Raw genomic sequence first — 25,609 nt, forward strand, 5'->3', positions numbered from 1 at the left:
TGGATATTAATTTAAATCTTACATCTCCCAGATGCTCCTCTGTGAGAAATGAACTTTAAACAGCCTCTCTGCTAACCAGAGTCTTGTTTGTGCCAAGCTGTTAGAAGGGTGTATAGTCAAGGGGAAGCAATGTGACCATGAGCTGCTGAAGTACAGTCTTCTGGGCCTTGAAGTGATACAAGCTACATTAAGCAAGGAGAGGAGATGGCCAACATTAAAAATTACAACTGAGTTTGGGGATTAGTTTATCCAGGCTTTCAAGGTTGGCACTAATTCATAAATGACTGAGTTTGAATTGCCTCTCCTGACACTGAAACCCTACCTAGATTACTTTCTACCTTGGTCAAATGTTTGATATAAAATGAACCTGAAGGAACTAGATACATAGCACAGAATGGGAATTAAAAACAAAAACAAACTATCCTGGCAAGTTACAGCTTGCCCAAATAACATAGCCAAATAACCATGATATCCTAAGAATCTTACCCAGAGTGCTACATCAACAAAATCTTGGGTGCTCCAAAAGGTAGCCAGTAGTACAGGCCCTGTAAGCACTCTTGGATGATTATGAATCTATTACTGGGCATTTTCAGTAGACTGGCATCTAAGCTTTAAGAGAAAGGCTGAGATATGGACTTACTAACAAATCTGGACAGTTCCTAGGAGGCCTCTCCCAGAAGAGAGGAAGCAGGACAACTGTGTGGGACTGAATGCTTTTAGAGTGCACAATCCTCCCTATGCCTCTTCACATTGACATTTATCACCTCCACTAAAGCCTTTCATCCCACCTGGAAGCCCCTCTCACTTCAAACTGTAAGAGGAACACTGCTCTGGATTCTAAAAAGAGGAAGGAGATAAGAGAAGCTTGCCCTGAAGAAGCTCTCTCTAAACTTAAGATGGGACAAGCATAAGCAAACATACAACTGCTTTCAAACAAGTAATAAAATGTAAATGTACAAAAACTCAAAGAGGTACAGATCCTGAGATGAGCCCAAGGCTTCTCAAGAGGCATGGTAATTTAGGAAATGCCCATATGATCCCCTAAGGCTGATGAAAATAAAGGCAAAAGGACTTACTCTAGGGCACAAAGACTTAAGGTGATACAGACTTACTCACTCCAATATTCTTTCTACTAAAGATTTCAAGAGTAGATGAATTTAGCTAAAAATTTTTCTCAATTTTTTTATCATATGTAGATGCATAATAGTTCCCACTAGCCCTGCATTTGGCATACTTTTATGTCCTCTTATTTTCCTTAGATTTTTTACCTCTATGTTGAAAAGAATTGAGGGAAAGATGGTTGGGAGTTGAAATCAAGGATAACATAACAGTATTCCATCAATCTAAGGAATGGGGAACTAACCTAAATGGGTGAACTGATTAGGTTTTAAATTTTCTCTGGGAATATTTGCATTAATTTTCTAAGACTCCACCATGTGAAGCTCTTCCTCATTTGTGGCATCAAGGTTATCCCTCATAGGAATGCAATATGAAAAGGAGAAGAGGTACCTACCTCGAGTAACATCTGTGAGAAACAGAATGTTGTTAGGGGAACACCCAATGCTTGCTGCAATTCTCCTGTAACTTTCACTCTCTATTTTATGCCCAATCTTAGTATCAAAATGGCCATCAAAAAGCTGCACGGAGGAAACAGAAATTAAGAAACTTTAAAAAACCAAATGAAATGGTAAAAAGTGAATTCTCAGTCATGTGACAGTGAGACAGAAAAGATGAAAAGGATACTTTTAATGAACTTTCAGATCCTGGATATGAGTAACTGTCAGTCTGCTCTATACATACACAATTCATTTGGTAATGTTTCCAAACAAAAAGTTTTTAAACATGTAAACTTTTCTGTGTTGAACACTCTTTGAATTGGGATTAGTAATGGTCTTTGTGGAAAGTACTGAATATAGTTTATTCTCAGACTACATTCCTATTTCCCCAGTTTTCCCCAAACAACAAAACATTATCTATCTTTTTGGATATCTTTCTCACACTCTCTCAACCCATCTCTCCTCTGTCCACCTCCTTCTTTCTGAACCCAGTCTCTAGCCATAACTATAGAACTGAACAAGCTCAGAGATATAGAGCTGGAAGGAACCTCCTTGTCATTTAATCCAACAACCTCATTTTACAGAATAGAAAAGCAAGGCCTAGAGATGGGAAGTGTGCCAAGACACACAGGTAGTGAGTCAACTATACAGAACCTGAACCCAGATCCTCTGATCCCAGACTCTGTGCTTTTTCCATTGAATTATAGTTTGAGAAAAAATTACTGAGTAAAACTAGAATCTGATGATCACAGACATATAAATGAATGTCTTCTATAATAAGTATTTGTAAAACGGTGTTTGGGGGTAAAGGAAGTATGTCATTCTGATAGCTCTATCACTAATACAACATCCTCCAATACCTACTCACTCAGTCTCCAGGAATTCAGGTCCTAAAAGTATAATTAAAATGCCTATGTTTAGGAGGGGTTGAGATGGTGGCAGAGTAAAAAGCAGCTGCCTGACCTTTCCTAACCCACGCATACAGGACTCCTCAAGAAGACAAAAAAATAAATCCAGATGAAAGAAGGGACACCACAACAGGGCGCAGCATCGAAGGTACGTGGAATCGGGGATTTCCATGCTATAAAGGGGTGAAACAGCTCTCATGAAAACACGAGCTCAGCAACCCCCTCCCCCCACACCCCATACCACCTACAACTCCAAAGCCAGCACACGAGTCAGAGCAAGTTTGGGGCACCAATTAAGTCATTGACAGCTCACGAGGGCTTGTTCCTGAGAGTAGCAAGACTTAAGACCCCCCCAAGAGGCTAAAGAACTCACGGACTCTGAACACAGACCCTGAGCCCAGGCGCAGGTGAAGGGGCTGACACAGGTGCGGACTAAGGCACGGACAAAAGGGCTGATTCTGAGTGCAGGAGCAGACCTTGAGTGGGGACCCAGTGCAGAGAGGTGCTGGACTGTGGAAACAGCTCCCTGAGACTGTTAGAGGAGCTTCAGGCAGAAGAACAAGCAAGGAGACCACCAGGAAGCTTGTCTCAAAACAACTAGACCTGAGATCTCAGGAGCCTAAAGGGCGCAGACAGATCCTGGGCGCGAGCATAAAGCTGAGAGAGAACTCAGCTTACAATGGCAAGCCAGAATCATCAGGAAAACCAGAAGAGAAAGATGAAGAAGAAAAAACCTTTAACACTTGACAACTTTTACACAGAAAAAATCCAGACAACAGAGGAAACAGTAGAGGAAAACAAATAATCCAAACTTGCTTCCTAAAACAATGAAAATGGGTCACAAGGTCTTGAAGAGTTCAGATCTGAGATCATGAGAAAAATGGAAGAGATCTGGCAAGAAAATAACAGTTTAAAAGGCAGAATTTCACAATTGGAAAGTGAGGCAAGTAAATCAAAGACCAGAAATGACCAGATTGAAAAGGAAAACCAAAAGATTGTAGCCAAAAACCAGTCTCTAAAGGCTAGAATTGGGCAATTAGAAAAGATGCCCCCAAATCAAAAGAATTAATAAGCAAATTGGAGACCAAAATCAAACAGCTGGAAAACAGGTCAGACCAAACTGAAAAGGAAAATCAAAAGCTTATAGCAGGGGGGCAGCTGGGTAGCTCAGTGGATTGAGAGCCAGGCCTAGAGACAGGAGGTCCTAGGTTCAAATCCGGCCTCAGACACTTCCCAGCTGTGTGACCCTGGGCAAGTCACTTGACCCCCATTGCCTACCCTTACCAATCTTCCACCTATAAGTCAATACACAGAAGTTAAGGGTTTAAAATAAAAAATAAAAAAAAAAAAAAAAAAAAAAAAGCTTATAGCAGAAAACCAGTCTCTAAAGACAAGAAGAACTTGGGCAAGTAGAAGCCAATGATCTATCAAGACAGCAAGAACAAATAAAACAAAGTCAAAAGACTGATAAAATAGAAGGAAACATGAAATATCTCAATGAGAAACTGACAGATAAAGAAAACAGGTCTAGAAGAGACAATCTGAAAATCATTGGTCTTCCTGAAAAAGCAGAAATTAATAGAAATTTGAACTCCATACTAAAAGAAATTATTCAGCAAAATTGCCCTGAAGTTCTACAAGAGGGCAATAGACATTGAAAGGATCCATAGATCACCCTCTACACTAGACCCTGAAAAGACAACACCAAGGAATATAATAGCCAAATTCAAGAGCTTCCAAGTAAAAGAAAAAAATTTTACAAGAAGCCAGAAAGAGACAATTCAGATATCAAGGAGCACCAATCAGGATCACACAGGATCTGGCAGCCTCCACACTAAAAGACCTCAAGGCTTGGAATATGATATTCAGAAAGGCAAGAGAACTGGGTTTACAACCAAGGATCAAGTACCCATCAAAACTGACTATATTCTTCCAGGGGAAAGTTTGGGCATTCAACAAGATAGAAAATTTCCAAGCATTTGCACAGAAAAGACCAGGACTAAATGGAAAGTTCAATATCCAACCACAAAAATCAAGAGAAACATGAAAAGGTAAATAAGAAACAAAAGGGAAAGTAAGAAAACTCATATTTTTTTAAATTTGCCTCTTTAAGGGCTTCAATAAGATCTAATTATTGGAACTCCTATGTGGAGAAATGTTATGTATAATTCTCTGTAGTGAACTCTGTTCATCATTATAGCATTCACTACTATAATAATTAGAAGAATTATTCATAGGGAGAGGTTGGAATACTAAATGGTCTAAGATGATATGGGTGGAAGGGAAAGGGGGGGGGTGAATAGCAGAGGACACCAAGAGAATCTTGAAGGAATAAGAAAAATAGGATATTCTATTACACATAAAGAGGGCATGGGAAGGGGAAGGGATGAATACTATTATAAGAAGGAGAGAAAGAGAGCATTAAGAGGTAATACTTAAACCTTACTCTCAGTGTAATCAACCCTGAGAGGGAAGAATAGCTATATCCATTGGGATATAAAACTCTATCTAACCTACTGAGAAAGTCAGAAGGGACAAACCAAGGGGAGCAGGGGAGAGGGGAGGTCAAAAAAGGAAGGGGAGAAGAAGGGGGAGGGAATTCATCAGGCCTTAAAAATAAAAATAGGGGAATAATAAGGGAGAGGGTAAAAAGGGAAGTAAATCAAGGGAGGGGACAAGGGTTACTGGCTTAAAGCAAACCACTGGTTTAAAAGGAAAGAGTGTAAGAAGAAGGGATAGAATTAGGGGAGGACACCAAAATGTCAGCAAATACACAACTGATAATTATAACTCTGAATGTGAATGGGATGAACTCACCCATTAAACAGAAGCAAATAGCAGAGTGGATTAGAAACCAAAATCCTACCATAGGTTGTCTACAAGAAACACATATGAGGCGGGTGGACATACACAAGTTTAAAATAAAGGGCTTCAGCAAAATCTTTTGGGCTTCAAATGAGAAAAAAAAAAAGGCAGGAGTGGCAATCATGATTTCTGATAAAGCCAAAGTAAAATTAGATATGATTAAAAAAGACAGGGAAGGTAATTACATCCTGATAAAAGGCAGTATAGACAATGAGGAAATAACATTGCTCAATAAGTATGCACCAAATGGCATAGCATCCAAATTTGTAAAGGAGAAACTGGTAGAGCTCAAGAAGGAAATAGATAGTAAAACCATAATAGTGGGAGATCTAAATATTCCTCTTTCAGATCTAGGTAAATCAAACCAAAAAATAAATAAGAAAGAGGTAAGAGAGGTGAATGAAGCCCTAGAAAAATTAGATTTAATAGATATGTGGAGAAAAATAAATAGGGACAAAAAGGAATACACCTTCTTTTCAGCTGCACATGGTACATTTACAAAGATTGACCATGTAATAGGGCATAGAATCATTGCAAACAAATGCAAAAGAACAGATATAATAAATGTAACCTTCTCAGATCATAATGCAATAAAAATAATAATTAGTAAGGGCACCTGGACAGGCAAATCAAAAACCAATTGGAAATTAAACAATATGATTCTCCAAAACCAATTTGTCAAAGAAGAAATCATAGAAACCATCAACAATTTCATTGAAGAGAATGACAATGATGAGACATCCTACCAAACTCTGTGGGATGCAGCCAAGGCAGTACTCAGGGGGAAATTTATATCCTTGAGTGCATATATTAACAAATTAGGGAGGGCAGAGAACTCCCTAAGAAAAAATCACCACAGGGCCTGATGGATTCACAAGTGAATTCTATCAGACATTCAAAGAACAACTAATCCCAATACTACACAAATTATTTGATATAATAAGCAAAGAAGGAGTCCTACCAAATTCCTTTTATGACACAAATATGGTACTGATTCCAAAGCCAGGTAGATCAAAAACAGAGAAAGAAAACTACAGACCAATCTCCCTAATGAACATAGAGGCAAAAATCTTAAATAGAATACTAGCAAAGAGACTCCAGCAAGTGATCAAGAGGAACATCCACCATGATCAGGTGGGATTTATACCAGGAATGCAAGGATGGTTCAACATTAGGAAAACCATCCACATAATTGACCATATCAACAATCTAACAAACAAAAATCACATGATTATCTCAATAGATGCTGAAAAAGCCTTTGACAAAATACAGCATCCACTCCTATTGAAAACGCTGGAAAGTATAGGAATAGAAGGACCTTTCCCAAAAATCATAAACAGTATATACCTAAAACCATCAACAAGCATCATATGCAATGGGGATAAATTAGAAGCCTTCCCAATAAGATCAGGAGTGAAACAAGGATGCCCATCATCACCTCTATTATTTAACACTAGCAGTAGCAATTAGAGAAGAAAAAGAAATTGAAGGGATCAAAATAGGCAATGAGGAGACTAAGCTATCACTCTTTGCAGATGATATGATGGTCTACTTAAAAAATCCTAGAGAATCAACTAAGAAGCTGGTAGAAATAATCAACAACTTTAGCAAAGTTGCAGGATACAAAATAAATGCACATAAATCATCAGCATTTCTATATATTTCCAACACATCACAGCAGCAAGAGGTAGAAAGAGAAACACCATTTAAAATCACCCTAGACAATATAAAATACTTATGAATCTATCTACCAAAACAAACACAGGAATTATACGAAAACAACTACAAAACACTTTCCAAACGATTAAAACTAGATCTAAACAATTGGAAAAACATTGATTGCTCATGGGTAGGACGAGCTAACATAATAAAAATGACCATTCTACCCAAATTAATTTACCTATTTAGCGCAATACCTATCAAATTACCAAAAAAACTTTTTCACTGAATTAGGAAAAACTATAACAAATTTCATTCGGAATAACAAAAGATCAAGAATATCAAGGAAAATAATGAAAAAAAATGTGAAGGAAGGGGGCCTAGCAGTGCCAGATATTAAACTATACTATAAAGCAGAGGTCATCAAAACAATATGGTACTGGCTAAAGAGACAGAAGGTAGGATCAGTGGAATAGACTTGGGGTAAATGACGTCAGCAAGACAGTATATGATAAACCCAAAGAGCCCAATTTTCGGGACAAAAATCCACTATTTGACAAAAACTGCTGGGAAATTTGGAAAACAATATGGGAGAGATTAGGTTTAGATCAACATCTCACACCCTACACCAAGATAAATTCAGAATGGGTGAATGACTTGAATGTAAAGAGGGAAACTATAAATAAGTTAAGTGAACACAGAATAGTATACTTGTCAGATCTCTGGGAAAGAAAAGATTTTAAAACCAAGCAAGAGTTAGAGAAACTTACAAAAGGTAAAATAAATTATTTTGCTTATATAAAACTAAAAAGCTTTTGTATAAACCAAAACAATGTAGCCAAGATCTGAAGGGAAACAACAAATTGGGAAAAAATCTTTATAACAAAAAACTCTGACAAGGGTCTTATTATTCAAATATACAAGGAGTTAAATCAATTGTATAAAAAATCAAGCCATTCCCCAATTGATAAATGGGCAAGAGACATAAATAGGCAATTTTCAGATAAAGAAATCAAAAGTATCAATAAGCACATGAGAAAGTGTTCTAAATCTCTAATAATTAGAGAAATGCAAATCAAAACAACTCTGAGGTATCACCTCACCCCTAGTAGAATGGCTAAAATGAAAGAAGGGGAGAGTAATGAATGTTGGAGGGGATGTGGCCAAATTGGAACATTAATGCATTGCTGGTGGAGTTGTGAACTGATCCAACCATTCTGGCTGGCAATTTGGAACTATGCTCAAAGGGCTATAAAAGAATGCCTGCCCTTTGATCCAGTCATACCATTGTTGGGATTGTACTCCAAAGAGATCATAGATAAAAAGACTTGCACGAAAATATTTATAGCCACGCTTTTTGTGGTGGCAAAGAACTGGAAAATGAGGGCATGCCGTTCAATTGGGGAATGGCTGAACAAATTGTGGTATATGCTGGTGATGGGATACTATTGTGCTAAAAAGGAATAATAAACTGGAGGAATTCCATGTGAACTGGAAAGACCTCCAGAAATTGATGCAGAGCGAAAGGAGCAGAGCCAGAAGAACATTGTACACAGAGACCAGTACACTGTGGTAAAATCAAATGTAATGGACTTCTGTACTAGCAGCAATGCAATGACCCGGGACTGTTCTGAGGGACGTATGGTAAAGAACGCTACCCACATTCAGAGGAAGAACTGCAGGAGAGGAAACACAGAAGAAAATCAACTGCTTGAACACATGGGTTGATGCGGACATGATTGGGGATGTAGACTCGAAACTACCACACCAATGCAACTATCAACAATTTGGAAATAGGTCTTGATTAATGACACATGTTAAAACCAGTGGAAATGCATATCAGCCAGGGGAGGGGGGGAGGTCGGGGGCTGAAGGGGAAAGTAAGAGCATAATCATGTAACCATGTTAACTTTTCTAAAATATAAATATTAATAAATGTTTATTTTAAAAAAATGAATAGGTTTTAAGTGATATACACGTATCAGCTCCAGGAACAGGAGGGAAGAGGGGAAAGAGAACATGAATCATATAATCATGTAAAAAATTTTAAAAATTAAATTATATATTTTTAAATGTCTGTTTATTTCTTTACCATCACCCAATAGGTTGGCTTTTTATTTTATTGGGGACAGGGGAAACCAGGAATTATTTTTCTTGTTCATTTCCCTCTAAACATATGCCCCATCTTCTCAAACAAGGCTCTTCTTCCTACAATAAAATCTGCCTGTCTTTAGGAAGCTAGGAGCATGCTACTCGCCTGTATTCTCAAGAGAGTGTGTGTTTCTGAAGAGGGCCATCATCTTTAACCTTTCTAATCAAAAAGGTCATATGGCTCATCATAAACAGAAAAACCAACATGCCTTCCCATTCTTTTTGTGCTGGAAGGAAGGGGTAGTACACGTCAAGAGTCCCAGATTTAGGGTTAAAGGATTCCAAAGCTCAAGGTTTATAGTCCAGGCTGCACCCTGTGAGGGATGAAACTTTGGGCAAGTAATTGCTCAGTGCTACTCTCTCCTCATCTGCAAAATGAGGTGGCCAGCTTAGAGAGTCTCCAAGCTTCCTTCCAGTTCTAACGTTACATTATATTATTGATCCACAATTCATAAGAATATAGGCTTGTGGGTTGGGAAGCAGCACTGTTGGTTATGGAGTCCACCGTTTTATTTTAAATATAAGCACAGAGAGGCCCAGAGAAACAAGTAAGCTGTTCAGGGTCACATAGCTACTCATAAGACCTACAATCAGGTCCTTCTGACCCTACTGCTTTGCCCACCATGGATCAGGTAGTAATTATTTACTGGCTTAACAGCTGATCTTCTGGGATCTTCCTTATAAAATTTTTCACTGTATCAGAGTGAAACGTAGACTATCTAAAACATTGGTACCACAGAAACCTATTCTTTATCTTCTCCTTCCATGTATAGCCTTCTACTCTTCCTTCCCCAGACCTACCCAGAGAAGGTGAGGCAATTCTCCAAATTCTGCTCTGTTTTGCAGCATTGACTTACACCTTGCAATCATCTGTGCCTTGAGGGCTCAGGAAAAGAAAGCAATTATGTGGCTCACCTCAAGAATGTCTCCTTCTGTAGAATAGCCAAAGAGCAGCTTTTGTGCTTCAACACTGCCTGAGGAATAAATATACACCTTCATGCCTGCTTGTCTCCATTTCCTTATTGCAGGAACCACATCTTCAAAGAATCTGGGGAAAAAAAAAAACACACAGTTAACTGAGAACCTCTCCACTATCCTCACCAGTGTCAGAGGTCTCCTGGTGACCAGGGCAGGGTGGCATCTTCAGGTCACAACTTGCCCAGGATTACCTGGCCTCCATATGACAGAAGTGGATGTTTCTTTCTCCGTCTCTCTCTCTCTCTGAGGCTACTGCTGCCTTTCTTACCTTACTTTATACCTGCCACTCATCTGGCCCTCACAACTAAAATAGAAAGAACAAAGCAGACAAATGACCATTGAATTGTGTTTACTTTTCCCAATTTTGGGGTGTGAGACCAAAGGTATTTCAATTTCTTTTGCTTCTATAGATGGAGCAAGTGATTATTTATATTCTCTTTTTTACTTATCTATTTATTTATCCTACTAGAAAGAAAAATTAAATTCCATTTAAAATAATTACAGAATGTATGAAACACTTGAGAGTCTCAAAGGACACACAGGAACCACTTTACACAATTTTAGGAAGATTAATTGTTCATGGGTAGGCTGAGTCAATATTATAAAAATGACAATGTTATCAAAACTTATTTATTCAGTGCCATATCAAACTATCAAAGGATCTGATCACTGAGCTAAAAATAACACAAAATTCATCTGGAGAAATAAGAGGTTGAGAATTTCATGGGGAAATAATGTAAGAAAAGTACCAGAATTCATTAATCATCAAAAAATTTAGTAAAAACAGAGGTTGATCAATAGAACAGACTAAGGCACACAACAGACAGAAACAAATAAACCTAGTAGTCTGGGTTGTCATTGTACAGTCATTTTTTTTTTTGGCCATGACCAATTTTTCACAACCCCATTTGGACCTTTCTTGGCAAAAATCCTGGAATGGGTTGTCATTTTCTTCTCCAGATTATTTTTCAGATGAGGAAATTGAGGTAAAGTCTTGCCCAGGGTCACATAGTCAGTGTCTGGGCCCATATTTAAACTCAGGAAGATAAGTCTTCTTAACTTCAGACCTGGCACTCTATGCACTGCGCTATCAAGCTGTCCCTACCTAGTAGCCTACTGTTCAACAAGCCCCAACTACTGGGGGGAAACTATGTGACAAAAACTGCTGGGAAAAAAAAAATAAAGTCTTCTGCCAGGAATTAGATATTAGCTAAATTCTCAATCCATATGACAAAATTAATTCCAAATAGATGCCTGACTTAGATATAAAAAGTTATATCATAAACAAATTGTGGGAAAAATATGAAATTTTCCTTTTGGATTTATAGAGCCTTCATGACCAAACAATGGACAGAAAAGCTCACAGAAGATCAAATGGACAATTTTGATTACATAAAATTAACAAGTTTTTGCAGAAATAAAATCATTGTAGCGAAGTTATTTAGTTATAAAGTTAAATAATTACCTAGAAGGAAGGTGAGGATGAACTTTTGTAGTAAATGTCTAGGGTCTTATATGTAATATACATAAGGAACTAATACAAATTTGTAAGAATAAGAGCCATTCCCTGTTGATACATGGTCAAAGAATAAGATATCAAGTTTTCAAAGGAAGAAAACCATACTACCAACAGACATGAAAAAAAATGACAGAAATCACTAATAATATGAGGAATATACATTTCATACCTATCAACACTGGGAGAGATGACAAAAAAGGATAAAGACAAATACTGGAGGGACTGCAAGAAAATATGCATTAATGAAGGAATTGAAGGAGTTGTGAATTGGCTTAGCTATTCTGGAATATAATCAGAAGTGTGCCCTTTAAATTCACTAAACTGTACATATCCTTTGGCCCAACTATACCATCACTAGGCCTCGCCCCCAAAAGAAATCAAAAGGCAAAAATTCTACATGTATATATACATAAATGTACACACACACACACACACACACATATAAAAAATAAAATTCTTGTCATGGCAAAAAACAGGAAACTAAGGGGGTACTCATCAGCTGAGGGGCGTCTCAACAATATATGACACACATATAATATCATAAGAAACGATGAATTGGAAGGTTTCAGAAATACTTTAGATGACTTAGATGAACTAATTTGGAGAGAAGTGAGAAGAACCAAAAGAACAATTTATATAGCAAAGGCATAAAGACAAATGCCTTTGAAAGAGTTCAGAACTTTGATCAATGGAATGGAAATCAATGGAATGAAAGTAATATCTAGCTCCTGACAAAAGATGATAGATGGGGGCAGCTGGGTAGCTCAGTGGAGTGAGAGTCAGGCCTAGAGACAGGAGGTCCTAGGTTCAAATTTGGCCTCAGCCACTTCCCAGCTGTGTGACCCTGGGCAAGTCACTTGACCCCCATTGCCCACCCTTACCACTTTTCCACCTATGAGCCAATGCACAGAAGTTAAGGGTTTAAAAAAAAAAAAGATGACAGATAAGGGTCAAGGTGGAGGAGTGAAAGGAAGCAGCTGAGCTTAGCTTGACATTATCCCTTTTCCACAATGATCTAGAAAATCTAGACCAATCCAAGTTCTGGTTGGGAATGCCAAGAAAAAAAAATCAGTGAGTCATGTTTCCAGTCCAGGCAGAGACAGATATAGAGGTCAAGAGCACAGTCTATAAAACAGTCCATTCCCTACAGGTTAGAAAGTAAGCTAAAACAGGGCCCTGGGGCTGAAAGAGATCCTTGAGGATCCCTGAACTATTAGCACTGGGTACAAGAATGGATCCTCTCTAGCAACTCTGTTGCCCACTGCCCAGTTCTGGGTCACAGATCCCAGGTGTAGAGAAGTCACAGTGTGGGCTCCTAGCTATGCACTGGACAAAAAGAATAACTTCTGGAAATGAAACTGGGTGCCTCTGATTCCAGGAGCAAAGGAAAGACTCAGGCCCAGTCTCTGGCCCAATGTCAAAGCCCATAGGTGGATGATCAGGGCAGGAGTTTCAGATCAAAGAAAAGCAAGTAGTTCAGTCACTCTGATCCTACTGAGACTCCAGGGAGCTAACTATGACTAAGTCAGCAACAATCTATAGAAACTCAACTCCACACAAGCCAATAAACCTGTCTAGATCAGGAGTGTATAGAGAGCTCTGACCAAGAAGGCAAGGAACTCTCTGATCACAGCACTTGGGGAGCTCCAAAAACTTGCTGGCCTCAAGAATGAGCTGGACAAACACCCTTCCCAGAAGTGTGTGCAGAGAGCCCAGCAACTATTATATCAAATCCAAATTCAATACATAAGCTGGAAGAACAAGTGAACAAAAAAAAAAAGAAGCAAACCACCAAAAGATATTAAGGTAACCAAGAAGCTTGAGACAAACACAAAAGACAACATGACTCAAGCAAATCCTCCCCCACCAAAAGAAAAGGTTGGACATAAACCTAACAAGAATTCATAGAAGAGTTAAAGCAAGAGTTTAAAAAAAAAGAGCTAAAAATAATTTTAAAAGTCAAATGAAAGTTATGGGAAAAAGCTATGAAAACAGAATTAATAGCTTGAAAAAGTTACAAAACTTTACTGAAGAAGAAAATTCCTTAAAAATTAGAATTGGCTGGGGCAGCTGGGTAGCTCAGTGGAGTGAGAGTCAGGCCTAGAGACAGGAGGTCCTAGGTTCAAACCCGACCTCAGCCACTTCCCAGCTGTGTGACCCTGGGCAAGTCACTTGACCCCCATTGCCCACCCTTACCAATCTTCCACCTATGAGACAATACACCGAAGTACAAGGGTTTAAAAAAAAAATTAGAATTGGCCAAATAGAAACAAAAGATTTCATGAAATAATAAAAGACTAAAAAAAATGAAATATCTTATAAGAAAAACAATTAACTTGGAAAAAAGATTGAAGAGAGATATTTTTAAGAATCACTGGATGACTTGAAAGACATGAACAACCAAAAAGCCTACACATCTTACTTCGAGAAATCTTAAAAGAAAACTGCCCAAATATCTTAGAATCAGAGGGCAAAGTAGAACCTGAAAAAATTCACCAGTCATCTCCTGAAAGAAACCTTAAATGGAAAATCCCAGAAACATTATAGCCAAAATCCAGAGCTCCAAAATCAAGGGAAAAAATACAGCAGGCAACCAGAAAGAACAAAGTACTGAAAAAACACAATCAAGATCAAACAAGATTTAGCAGCAACTACATAAAGGAGTAAAGAACTTGGAAGATGATGCTCCAGATAGCAAAGATCACAAGTACATCAAAGTAAACAGTGACTTGGAATATAGCAGATTGAATTTTGGCCTTTTTTAATGTTACTAAGGGCTTTTTATGACCACATAGTATATTTTAATGAGGCTCTCTCTGTGAAGACTTTGCTTCTCTAATTCATTTGTTTATTCCATTCAACAAGTCGGATTGGTAACTTCTTTGATGTTCCTTTTTTTACCAACTTATCATAGGTGCTGAAAGGAGATAGGGGAGAAGAGAAAATATGGAGCCAGCCAACTGGTTTCTGTTTATGTTAGAGATTCCAGGGGAATCTATTATTTACAGGTCAAATACAGCTGGACAAGAAAGAAAGTAATATCTTATCATGAAAAAGGACATTGATAAGGTGATGTCCATCCAGACTTCCAGGGGAGAAGGAGAAAGATGGTGAAGGATGGGCTCATGTTTAAAGCCATATTAGGATCAGGGTCAAGAAGGAACTGAGGATGTTTGGGGTCTGAATGGATTAGATTCATTCTACTTGTCTTCAGTGAGCAGAACTAGGAGCCACAGACAGAAATGGCAGGCCTGGAAAGATGTGATTCCCCCATCACTTAAACTTTTTAAGCAAAGCTTGGCTGGCCACTTAATTTCTATTTTATATAGAAGAGGTCATGGCTCAGGTACAGGTAGGTAGGCCTAGATGGCCTCTGATGTCCTTTCTAACTACGTAATCCCACAACTAGGCAAAATAAGATTAGAATTAATTCCAGAAAGTTCTGCAGCCTTGTTTTATCCCAAAGCCTGAACAACTCTAACTAGTTCCTATTCTGATCATATGGTGTTATTTAAGCATCCAACACAATAAACATTCTTTCCCTCCTACTTCCAACATTTGCATTTCCAACTGGAGTGGAAAAATATATTACTGTTTCTGCAAAAACTGATAGGCAGGATAGGTTCAGTGTGACACCGTACTCAAATTAAGAAGGGATAAAACCTTGTAATAAAGAAAACAATCTATGCACAAAAGGCCAGGGAATGGAGATCACCAGAATGGCAAGTATAAGAGAGTCCATTGTTAGGACCAGAGGTAGGAAGAGCCTTGTCTTTTTTTCAGGAGCATTTAATGGCTTAGGGCCTTCTAGACATGGTTTCCGGGCCTCTGGTTCAAGGGATGGAGGTGGAGCAGCAGCAGCACAAGGGGGAATGGCCACGGGGAGGCCAGTAGCTTCCCTCTTCCAGGGCACAATCATGCTGATAAGATATTCTGACAGAACTTTCAAAGAGAGGGGACAAGGAAGAGGGAGAGGCAGTTCTGAGATCACCTACTCTGAGCCTTCACATTATAAATGAAGAAACCAGGGCCCAGAGTAGCAGAGAGATGCCCACAGTCATCAGCAGGGCTGGAACACCCTCCTCAGGCCTAATCCAGAATTCTTTAGCCTTTCAGAAATCTGACATGCACAGACCCAACACCGGCCATTCCTAAACTTTGGAGATTTCTCCAAAAGCTAGAGGATGAATAGCCAGGACAAGTACCACAAATGACACAACATCCTTTGTCCTTTTGTGCCACCTTTAACGCTGCTTCTACTGTGATCTGATACTGTATGATTTACATCCATAGGGCACCACAGAGTGGACATCTGTGTTAAAAATAATCTTGGGGGATTAGAAACGGCTTTAGAGCATTAAAAACCCTGCTATCTACCAAAGACCAGCCAAGGTAGTCATCTGCGGTCCTAACCAGGCTGGAAGCCTGAACCAGGCCAAAGCTGGTAGGCACTTTGCCCTCAGTCTCTCCTCAGGACTGTCCTATTGAGAGAACTCTAGGGATTGAGCTGTACAGGCAGAGGGAAGGTCAGGTTCCTGCAGACCTGAAGTAATTACAAATGGCCTGGGGGAGGAGAAAAGGCTCATGGGAAAGGGGGTGGGGGCCTGGCCAACTATTTCAACTGAAATGCAAAGCTCTTTGGGCTGTCTGGTTCAGTCACTTACTCAGCCTTCACCGTCCCAGCTGCGAAGGCAGCCCGCCATATGTGGCCCTGGAGCTGTTTCAGGGCTGGGGTCTTCCTGTCCAGAGACATCTGCCAGTATACATTGTCTACCACAGCCTGAATCATCCGCTCCATGTCATCAGCACCAAACTCAGATTGGGAGGGAATTGGCACAACTCCGTCCAAGTGAGAATCCGCTTCTGCCTTTAAATTATTTAAAAAAGGAGTGATTTTGTTAAACTTCACTCAAAGGAAAACTCAAAACCAGGCCAGCATTTTCTTTACATACTTTCAGACTCACTATCCCAAATGGAAACATGCCATTTTCTATTAGAATAAGAAAAGGGTAGGCCATAAACTATGTAAGTGAAAGGAAACTGACCATTTTATAAATGAAGCCCAGATAGGGGCCACAGCTTCCCTGGACAGTGACAAACCAAGACTAAGTCCCTCTTCCAACTCTGTCCATCCAGAGCACTTTCTACTAGATTACACTGCCCTCTTGAAGGACATCACTGGAGATACTCCAAACAAAAACAGAATCGTTAGAGGGAGAGAGAGAACAAGAGAAAGAGATGGAGAAGGAGAAGGGAAAAGAAGAGAAGGGGGGGAGGGGAAGGAAGAGAGAGTCAGAGAGACAAAGAGAAAGAAAGAGACAGAAACAGAGAGAGGGAAAGAAAGAGACAAAGTCAGAGAGAGAGAGATACAGAGTTAGTTTACTTTGTTCATAATAAAGCATAAGGTCCACAGAGCAGAAGAAGGAAGAAGGCAAGAAGATGAGAGACAAGGGAAAAAGGATTTTTTTGGGGCTGAAAAGAATGACATGGACAGGGAAGTTTTAGGTAGAGATAAACGGGGGTCAAAAGTTTGAGTGCAGAGTTACCATGGGAGGTGGAGAGAAACAATGAAAAGTATGCTACTCAAACAGGAGAGAGAGGAAAAGGGTGACAAAATGCCTACAGAGACAAAGTAGGTGCTCTCGTGTTTTTCTGGGGAGTCTATACCATTATTCTTCACAATTTTGGAGCCCAGGAGAAATCTTACAGGAAGGGGGCATCCTAACGGCTGCCCCCTTAAAGGATGGTATCCTAAAAGCTGCCCCCCACCCCAGAGCACCAAGTTGTCTGAGGGAGGGGGATGTTGGGCAGGTAGATGGGCCACACCAGTTTTCCAACCTGTTTTCTCAGCAGACTCACATCCTGCTGACACTCTTCTTCTCCCCAGTGGGTGAGCAGATAGTCTCTAATATTCTCACGAATGTAGGAAAATAATGTGTCCTAGACAAAAATAATCATGGAGAGAAAAAAAGGTCACAAAAAAGATACATTTCAGGTCTAGGGATAAAGTCAATTTTTCTTCTGTGATCTCAGTTCAGCAACTAGACATTTGCCAAAAATGAGACCAATGTTCTATTTATAGGAGGAATGATGACCACTTGAGGACAAATATTAAAAATAGAGAAGAGGGGGCAGCTAGGTGGCTCAAAGGATGCCTATTAAATTATATTAGAAGGCAAGTAAGTGGTTCAGTGAATAGAGATGGGCTTGAAAAGAAGAAGCTTCAGATACTTGCCAGCTGAGTGATCCTGGGCAAATCATTTAACTTCTGTTTGCCTTAATCCACTAGAGAAATGGCAAACCACTCTAGTATCTTTGCCAAAAAAAAAAAAACCATAGACATTATTGGTGTGCTATGGTCCACAGGGTGAGAGGTATAACTAAACAACCATTATGTTCCAAATACTGATTTATTCATCACAGTTTTAAATAAACATTTAAAACTTAAATGAAAATACAGCATACACAGAATTTAAAGAAATCTGTGACTGGGAATCATTCTAAGAAAAAAAACAAAAGGGCAGAAACATATTCTATTCAGAGCCTCCTAATAATAAATCAAAGGAAAGCTTCATATGTAGCAGAATGACTTATAAAGGAAACTAATTCTTAATGGCCTACTTTGGTTTTTTTCTCAGATTTTTTCAGACTTTAGTTAAAGAGAATAAAGAGATTTTTCAGAAGAACCAATGCATAAGAAACAAAAAGTTCCTTATATTATTTTTTCTGTATAATTTTAAGTTTTATCCAACACCTGATTCTCAATTTTGTAAATGATTACCTTAAATTCTACATTCAGCTTTACGCTCCCTCCTCCCCTCTGAAAGGGTTTATAATGAACATTTAAATAACACATCACACTCTGTGGCTGAAGTAGAGCAGGGGAGTGATTTGTCTCCTCCAGCTCATTTTACAGATGAGGAAACTGAGGCAAAAAGGGTTAAGTGACTTCCCATGGTCACATGACTAGTGTCTGAGGCTGAACTCCTAACTCTACTCCCAGTGCTCTATCCACTGTGCCATCAAACTGGAGAATAATCATGGGAATGAAGGAGGGACCATTGTTCTGAGCTGAACCATATGTAATCCAGTCAACTCCATCTAATTCAGAGTCTGTCACTGGAATGTGCTCTAAAATATTCCATTTATGTAAGGGAATTTTAAAAAATCTATCAGAAAAAAGGGTACTGCATCATTTTTCCATATAAGCAGAAAATCTGAGTACAGTGGATATAGCACCAGGCCTGGAGTCAGGAGACCCTGAGTTCAAATCCAGCCTCAGACACCTCCTAACTATAAGACTCCAGGCATGTCACTTAACTTGCCTCAGTTTCCTCATCTGTAAAATGTGCTAGAGATGGAATTGGCAACCACTTAAGCATTTTTCCCAAGAAAATCCCAAAGGGCAAGAAACAACTAAAACAGCCAACCAAAAACAAATAAAAATATTCTGAGTTGTCCTTTCCTCTTGTCTAGAATTCTCATGCTGGGTTTAGCAAGTTGTGCTTTATTTATACAGCACCAAACAGTTATAATACGATATTTTCACAGTCTATGGGAATTTAAACTTAACTCTCTTCTATTCTAACACTGAGTTCGCCAGAGCATTGAGGAAATACAATTCTCAAAACTGTAGCAGGGCACCCTCTCCAGCAGGCTATAAATCCACAAATTCTCTGAAGAGGCCACCCAAGCACCAAGCAGGTCAGTGCTTGCCAGACTAGGCAGAGTCTGAGCCAGGGATGAAATGAACAGATAGAGGATTTCCTTGGCTTGGTTCTTAGTTTAAGTGGTTAGAGGGCAAGAAGCTGGAATATTCTCTTTCACAAGACAACAATGACATGAAACACGATGCGATTCACATAAATGGCCATTTACAGAGGAGAATATCGCATCTCAGAAAGAATTACAGTAGGGCTGCTGAGGATTTTTGGAGAGCAAACTGAGTAATGTTACCTCACCTAGTTTGAAGGTTGCATCTATTTGCATCGATTTTACTATCATGTAACTACTTTAAGCTGCACATTTGATAAAAAAAATAATGAAGTATATTCACATTTGTAGACATAGTCATGCTATTAGTTTATTTTACTTTTTTCTTCTTCTAGAATATAAGGGAGAGAAGGTTCTGCTCAGTGTCAACTTGGAAAAAAACACAGAACCACTAAAATGGTCAGAAAAACCAAATATTTAATCAACATAAAAGACAAGTTCTTAATATTCAGCCACACACACAATCAAGCCCTAAATACCACACAGAGCCAAAGCTCTGGGACTCTGAAAACAATGTCTCTGGGAAAATGCACCACCAAAGATGATTCTCCAAAGACTGATAGAACTTGGGAATCTTATGTATCTTTTAGGGGAACAAAGGAAGGGAAGTAAGATTATTTCTAAATTAGCAAAAGGAAATGATGAGTTTTGGACTTAATAAACAGGAAAAAGGTAATGCTTTGTAATGGATACAAAAAGATGCTTCCCAGCCAAGTGCTGGACTCCTGGAGGGGCCTTTGATTACTATGGGAGAAACTCCTAAGACTTGATTGCATACTAATCTTATCTAAACTGGGGAGATGGGTCAGTCTGGGACTTCCCCCAAGCAAGTTCCTAAAGAACAGGAGCTTTTTTTTTTGGAGGTTTTAAAAATGCAGTTGAAGGGGGGCAGCTGGGTAGCTCAGTGGATTGAGAGCCAGGCCTAGAGACGGGAGGTCCTAGGTTCAAATCCGGCCTCAGATACTTCCCAGCTGTGTGACCCTGGGCAAGTCACTTGACCCCATTGTCCACCCTTACCACTCTTCCACCTACGAGCCAATACACAGAAATTAAGGGTTAAAAATAATAATAATAAAGCAACTCTTTAAAAAAAAATAAAAAAAAATGCAGTTGAAGGGGGCAGCTGGGTAGCTCAGTGGAATGAAAGTCAGGCCTAGAGACGGGAGGTCCTAGGTTCAAACCCGGCCTCAGCCACTTCCCAGCTGTGTGACCCTGGGCAAGTCATTTGACCCCCATTGCCCACCCTTACCACTCTTCCACCTAGGAGCCAATACACAGAAGTTAAGGGTTTAAAGCCTACTAACAAGTAGAAAGCTAAAGAGTGAGTCATCTGCATACAATTCACTATTTTTGGTTTCCTGCACTGACCTAGATAAAAGTTGATCTTTATCATTTATTAATTTTCACTTATAAAAGTAATTTATCAAGTGCTTCATTTGTTTAAATAATTACATTTTATTGAAGAAAATATGCAGAATTACTTAGACCCAAAATGGCTGCCTGATCCTCCCCAAACCTTCTAGGAGGCTTAGCATCTACAAACCTACCAGAGAAAAAACTTAAAATTTGCTCTTTATGGAGTAATGATTAAGAAATGTAATGAGGTACAGCTAAGTGGCTCCATAGATAGAGAGCCAGCTCTAGAGATGGGAGGTCCTGGGTTCAAATTTGGCCTTAGATACTTCCTAATGTGATAATTAGATAATTAGATTAACTGCCCATCTTTAGATTTAATCACCAAAGGTAAGAGCGCCTTCAAATTCTGGGAAGTCAGTAACCCATGTAACCCACATGTGCTAGAGTGGGTGACAAATCAGAATCGGCTGACCATTCCCTAGTTGTACTATGAGAAGCGTCTATTGTGATTGGACCCGCAAACTAGGAAATGACACATAAGTGACCCCTTTAAAAAGAGGGAGTTGAGTGAGTGAGAGGGTCTTCGGTTGAAGAGGGTGTCTGGTGAAGGAGCTCTTCTGGTCTGTGGAGGAGTGCTGGCTGGAACGCTGAGACCTTGGTGAGACCACTTTAAATATCTTCTTTAGAAGTCCACGTGGTGAGTTTAAAGACTGAATCTTCCTGAACTTCTCTTAAGAAACTTCTTTTAATAGACTTTGTGAATGAAGTTTTGCTTCATTCACCTCCGGGCCTCTAGCCCTCTCTCGGCTGTGGGTTAATTAGATCTATCTGGATTACTTAGAGGATTAGAGGATGGATCGTAGTAAATTATCTACTGGGTTAGATTCTTATTTCCTTATTTCCTCTCTCTTCTTAATTGTAAATAAATTTCCATAAAAGTCCATTTTGGCTTGAGATTATTCTTAATTGAAGATTGATAATAGTTCAATCCTCTGGTGACCATCTTTTAATATATTGAACCTCCCCCTCCCCCAAAAAAACCTTTTTCCCCCTTACACTATGTGACCCTGGACAAGTCATTTAACACCCATTGCCTAGCCGTTACTGCTCTTCTGCCTTGGAACCAATACATAGTACTGATTCTAAAATGGAAGGTGAAGATGGAGAAGGGGGAGAGGAAGAAGGATAGGGAGAAGAGGAGGGGAGGAAGAAAGGGAGTGGGAGGGGGAAGGGTAAAGAAGGGGAGGTAAAAGGGGAAGAGAGGAGATAGAGAAAAAGGAAAGGGGGAGAGGGAGAAATAGAGAAGAGTTGGGGGGAGATCTAGACTTTGTAGCCTGCAGAGACAGCAAGAGTAAAAGGATCCCCACAGAGAAAGCAGAGGTCAACAGTGGCAGCCCAAGCCCGGGGCCTCAATCCTGAGATGCTATAAATGGCCCTGAAGATCCAATGCCTTGCACCTCAAAGATGGAGTGGGGATCTAATCTCAGGAGTCAGCACAGGGATCCAAGGCAAACCCAAGCAGGGCTCAGCAGAGGACAGAGCCTGGCCCTAGAACAAAGCCCCAGTTCAGGAACAAAAAACAGAAGATGTAAGTAAGCCAGAGAAGATGCCAGAGCAGCATAATGCATGATTGTAAATCTAGAGATCTCATGGAAGGAGACTGCTTCAGTAAAAACTGACAATGGAGACTCAAAAGAAAAAATGGATTTTCCACAAGGGCATAAATAATCATTCATGAAAAAGTTAAAATTGAAGAGATTAAAAAAAACCAACTACTGTTCAGGTGGACATGATTGGGGATGTAAACTGGAATGTAAACTACCACACCAATGCAACTATCAACAATCTGGAAATAGGTCTTGATCAAGGACACATGTTAAAACCAGTGGAAATGTGGGTCGGCCATGGGTGGGAGGAGTGCGGGGGGTGAAGGGGAAAGTAGGAGCATGAATCATGTAACCATGTTAAAAATGAATATTAATGTTAAAAAAAAAAAACCCAACTACGTCCTATCTGTGTGACCCTGGGCAAGTCACTTACTTTAACCTCCATTGCCTAACCTTTACTGTTCTTCTGCCTTAGACAGTATTGATTCTAAGATAACGGTTTAAAAAACAAAACAAAAGAGGGTCTTGTGACAAAGGTTCTGCAATGGATTCATTTTCTGAGCTGGTGCTAGCTGCTTTTTTGAAAGCCCCAGCAAAAGGCCAACAGCAGGAGGGGCCCAGGAATTAGCCGGTCCAGCAGAGAAAAGTAGCAGAAGGTACCTAGTGGTCAGGGTAGCTAGAAAGGAACTTGATCACTCAAAGGGAGAATTTGATTTTTATCTGCCCAGAGATGAAATAATGGCTCTGCAAGATAAAGCCTGGAAGATAGAGATGCTGCCCCTTCTGTGTGAGGAGCTGGGCTGTTGGGTAGGCAGGGCACTTGGAGGATGTCACTTATAAGAGAGAGGCTCAAGGTCCACACACACAGAGTTCAGAGTTAATTGGCCAGGAATTCCCTGAGCCTTAAGAGACAAGCTTGGTAAAGTAGCTAATGTATTTTGGAAGTTATGGGGATTGACCTGACACTAAAACTACTAGGCTCTTATGAATGGGATGAAACATCTTTTTGAAATCAAAGGCAGCTCAGTGGATAGAGAACCAGGCCTAGAGATGGGAGGTCCTGGGTTCCAATCTGATCACAGACACTTTCTAGCTGTGTGACCCTGGACAAGTCACTTGATCCCCATTGTCTAGCCCAGGGGTCAGCAACATATAGCTCTTGAGCCATATCTGCCTCTTTTTTTTTTTTTAATTTTTTTTTTAAACCCTTAACTTCGGTGTATTGTCTCATAGGTGGAAGAGTGGTAAGGGTGGGCAATGGGGGTCAAGTGACTTGCCCAGGGTCACACAGCTGGGAAGTGGCTGAGGCCGGATTTGAACCTAGGACCTCCTGTCTCTAGGCCTGACTCCAAATCTGGCTCTTTTGAGGGCCAGATATGGCTCTTTCTGCAGGAGCCATAAAGTCAATTTTTTTTCAGGCGCTGTTACAGGAGTGGCACTGTGAGCACTGTACAGCTCTCATGAAATTACATTTTAAAAAATGTGGCGTTTATGGCTCTCACGGCCAAAAAGGTTGCCGACCCCTGGCTAGCGGCTAGAGTCACTCTAGCCCAATGATGGGCAAACTTTTAAAAAAGGGGGCCAAAGGAAAGGAAATGCTTATCTGTCAGTCTGTTTCTAAGGCAACTCTTTTGAAGTTTCATTGTATTATATCCTACTCATTGTATTTGCCAGATTAGGAATAATGTCACACAGCTGGATAGAACATTTCAGGAGGCTGCATCTAACCCACAGGGCCTTAGTTTGCCCATCACTGTTCTAGCCCTTACCACTTCTGCCTTTGAACTAATAGACAATATTGATTCTAAGGAGAAAGGTAAGGGGCTTGGAGGGTTTTATTTTTTAAAAAGAAAGAAAATCAAGACATCCAAGAGGATAGAATGCTTTAGCCACTGAAACGCTGACCTGGAGGCTCTTTTCCCTTGGAGATCCAGTCAGAAACAAAGGCTTTGTACAGGGAGGCAGACATCAGGACTCCAGGTTGAAAGAGCTTTGATATCCTAATCTGGACACCTGGGAATGGAATAAATTAATTCCACAAGATGTGGTGCAAGGCATTCCTAGCATTCTTGAACACCAGTTTCTCCAGATAATTTTTTTTTCTTGAAAGGTTTGCCACATGGACAATCAAATGATGCTGAACATAAGTGGACCACTAAAAACAGGTACTATTTAGGCACATCTGTGACAAAAAGAAACAGCTTGGGTGACTGATGGAGGACAAAGTTGTACTAGAAAGTTCTAACAAAAAAACTTCCCCGAAATAAAATCCTGGAGTGAGCTAAGCCTAGGGGCAGTCATTTGCTGTTATGTCAGCCAACTCACGGGCCTACTTTCCAAAGCAGCTCTTAAGAGGTTTGAAGGTGACCACATATCCGAGTCCTAAAGCTGCTTCTGCACATGGGTCATGACTCAATTCATCTCATAAGGAGAGGCAGAATTTCACAAAGTATGGCATCATCTGTAGTCTGTAGAACAGGAAGTAAGTTAGTCTTTTAGCTTTAATTTGCATGGAGATAGTTGCAAGTAGTTTATTGAAGGCTCTACACTCCTCAAAAAAATCTGAATATGGGAAGCTACGTAGAGCAAGGAAAACAGAACCCCAAAATACACATTTTCTGATTTCTAGTCTGAGCTACTTAACCCAGGACTGTATTGCCACCAATAGAGGCAAAGCCAAGAGTCCTGGGAAGCCCACCACCACGCCCCACCACTTAGCTCAAGCCAACTTCTAGGAGAGCAGTCCCTTGGGAAGATGCACACTGTCAATGACCTCACCTCCCTCATAACCCCACCTAGTGGGAGACTCTGCACACCGCCAAATGGTCCAACATCCCTAGAGACATGGCGTTCTCAATGGAAGATGCACTCATGGAGCTCTGCCACAGCTCTCAGGAGGGCACTAGGCATCCTCCCCTATGACAGACAGGTTGAGCTCCATTGGAGGGCAGGGTTTGTTATCTTTATGTCCACAGGGCTCTCATTCAAAGCAGACTAATCCCAAACAATTCTTTGGGGATGCAAGACTGTGGGTAACAACACTGAGATGAACAGGAGGCACAGCCCATTCCCACTAGTGTCCCCTTCCAAACCAGAGACTTGGGTTTGACTCTCATCTCTGGACTAGGTGGCCTCAGCCAAGTGCCCTAAGCCTCAGTTTCCCTTTTGTCCCTGTAATGATTCCGGGCTCAGGACCCAAACCACAGCACAGGTTATCTGTGACCAGAACGCCCCAGC

General features: G+C 40.1%; 1 protein-coding gene across 2 annotated transcripts in view; it reads right to left on the minus strand.

Annotated features, from left to right (window-relative positions):
* The window catches only part of ENOPH1 (enolase-phosphatase 1), a 46,479-nt gene that overhangs the window by 15,504 nt on the left and 5,366 nt on the right, over nt 1-25,609 (minus strand). For both annotated transcript variants that reach the window (XM_044680739.1, XM_044680738.1), the window contains exons 2-5: nt 17,475-17,576; nt 16,301-16,503; nt 10,055-10,187; nt 1,514-1,637 (exon numbers count right to left, since the gene is read on the minus strand). In XM_044680739.1, the coding sequence (XP_044536674.1) occupies nt 1,514-1,637; nt 10,055-10,187; nt 16,301-16,434 (391 nt within the window). In that variant the 5' untranslated portion in view covers nt 16,435-16,503; nt 17,475-17,576. The remainder of the gene's footprint in view (nt 1-1,513; nt 1,638-10,054; nt 10,188-16,300; nt 16,504-17,474; nt 17,577-25,609) is intronic.

The sequence above is a fragment of the Gracilinanus agilis genome, chromosome 6, assembly GCF_016433145.1.
Source record: "Gracilinanus agilis isolate LMUSP501 chromosome 6, AgileGrace, whole genome shotgun sequence".
Lineage (NCBI taxonomy): Eukaryota > Metazoa > Chordata > Mammalia > Didelphimorphia > Didelphidae > Gracilinanus > Gracilinanus agilis.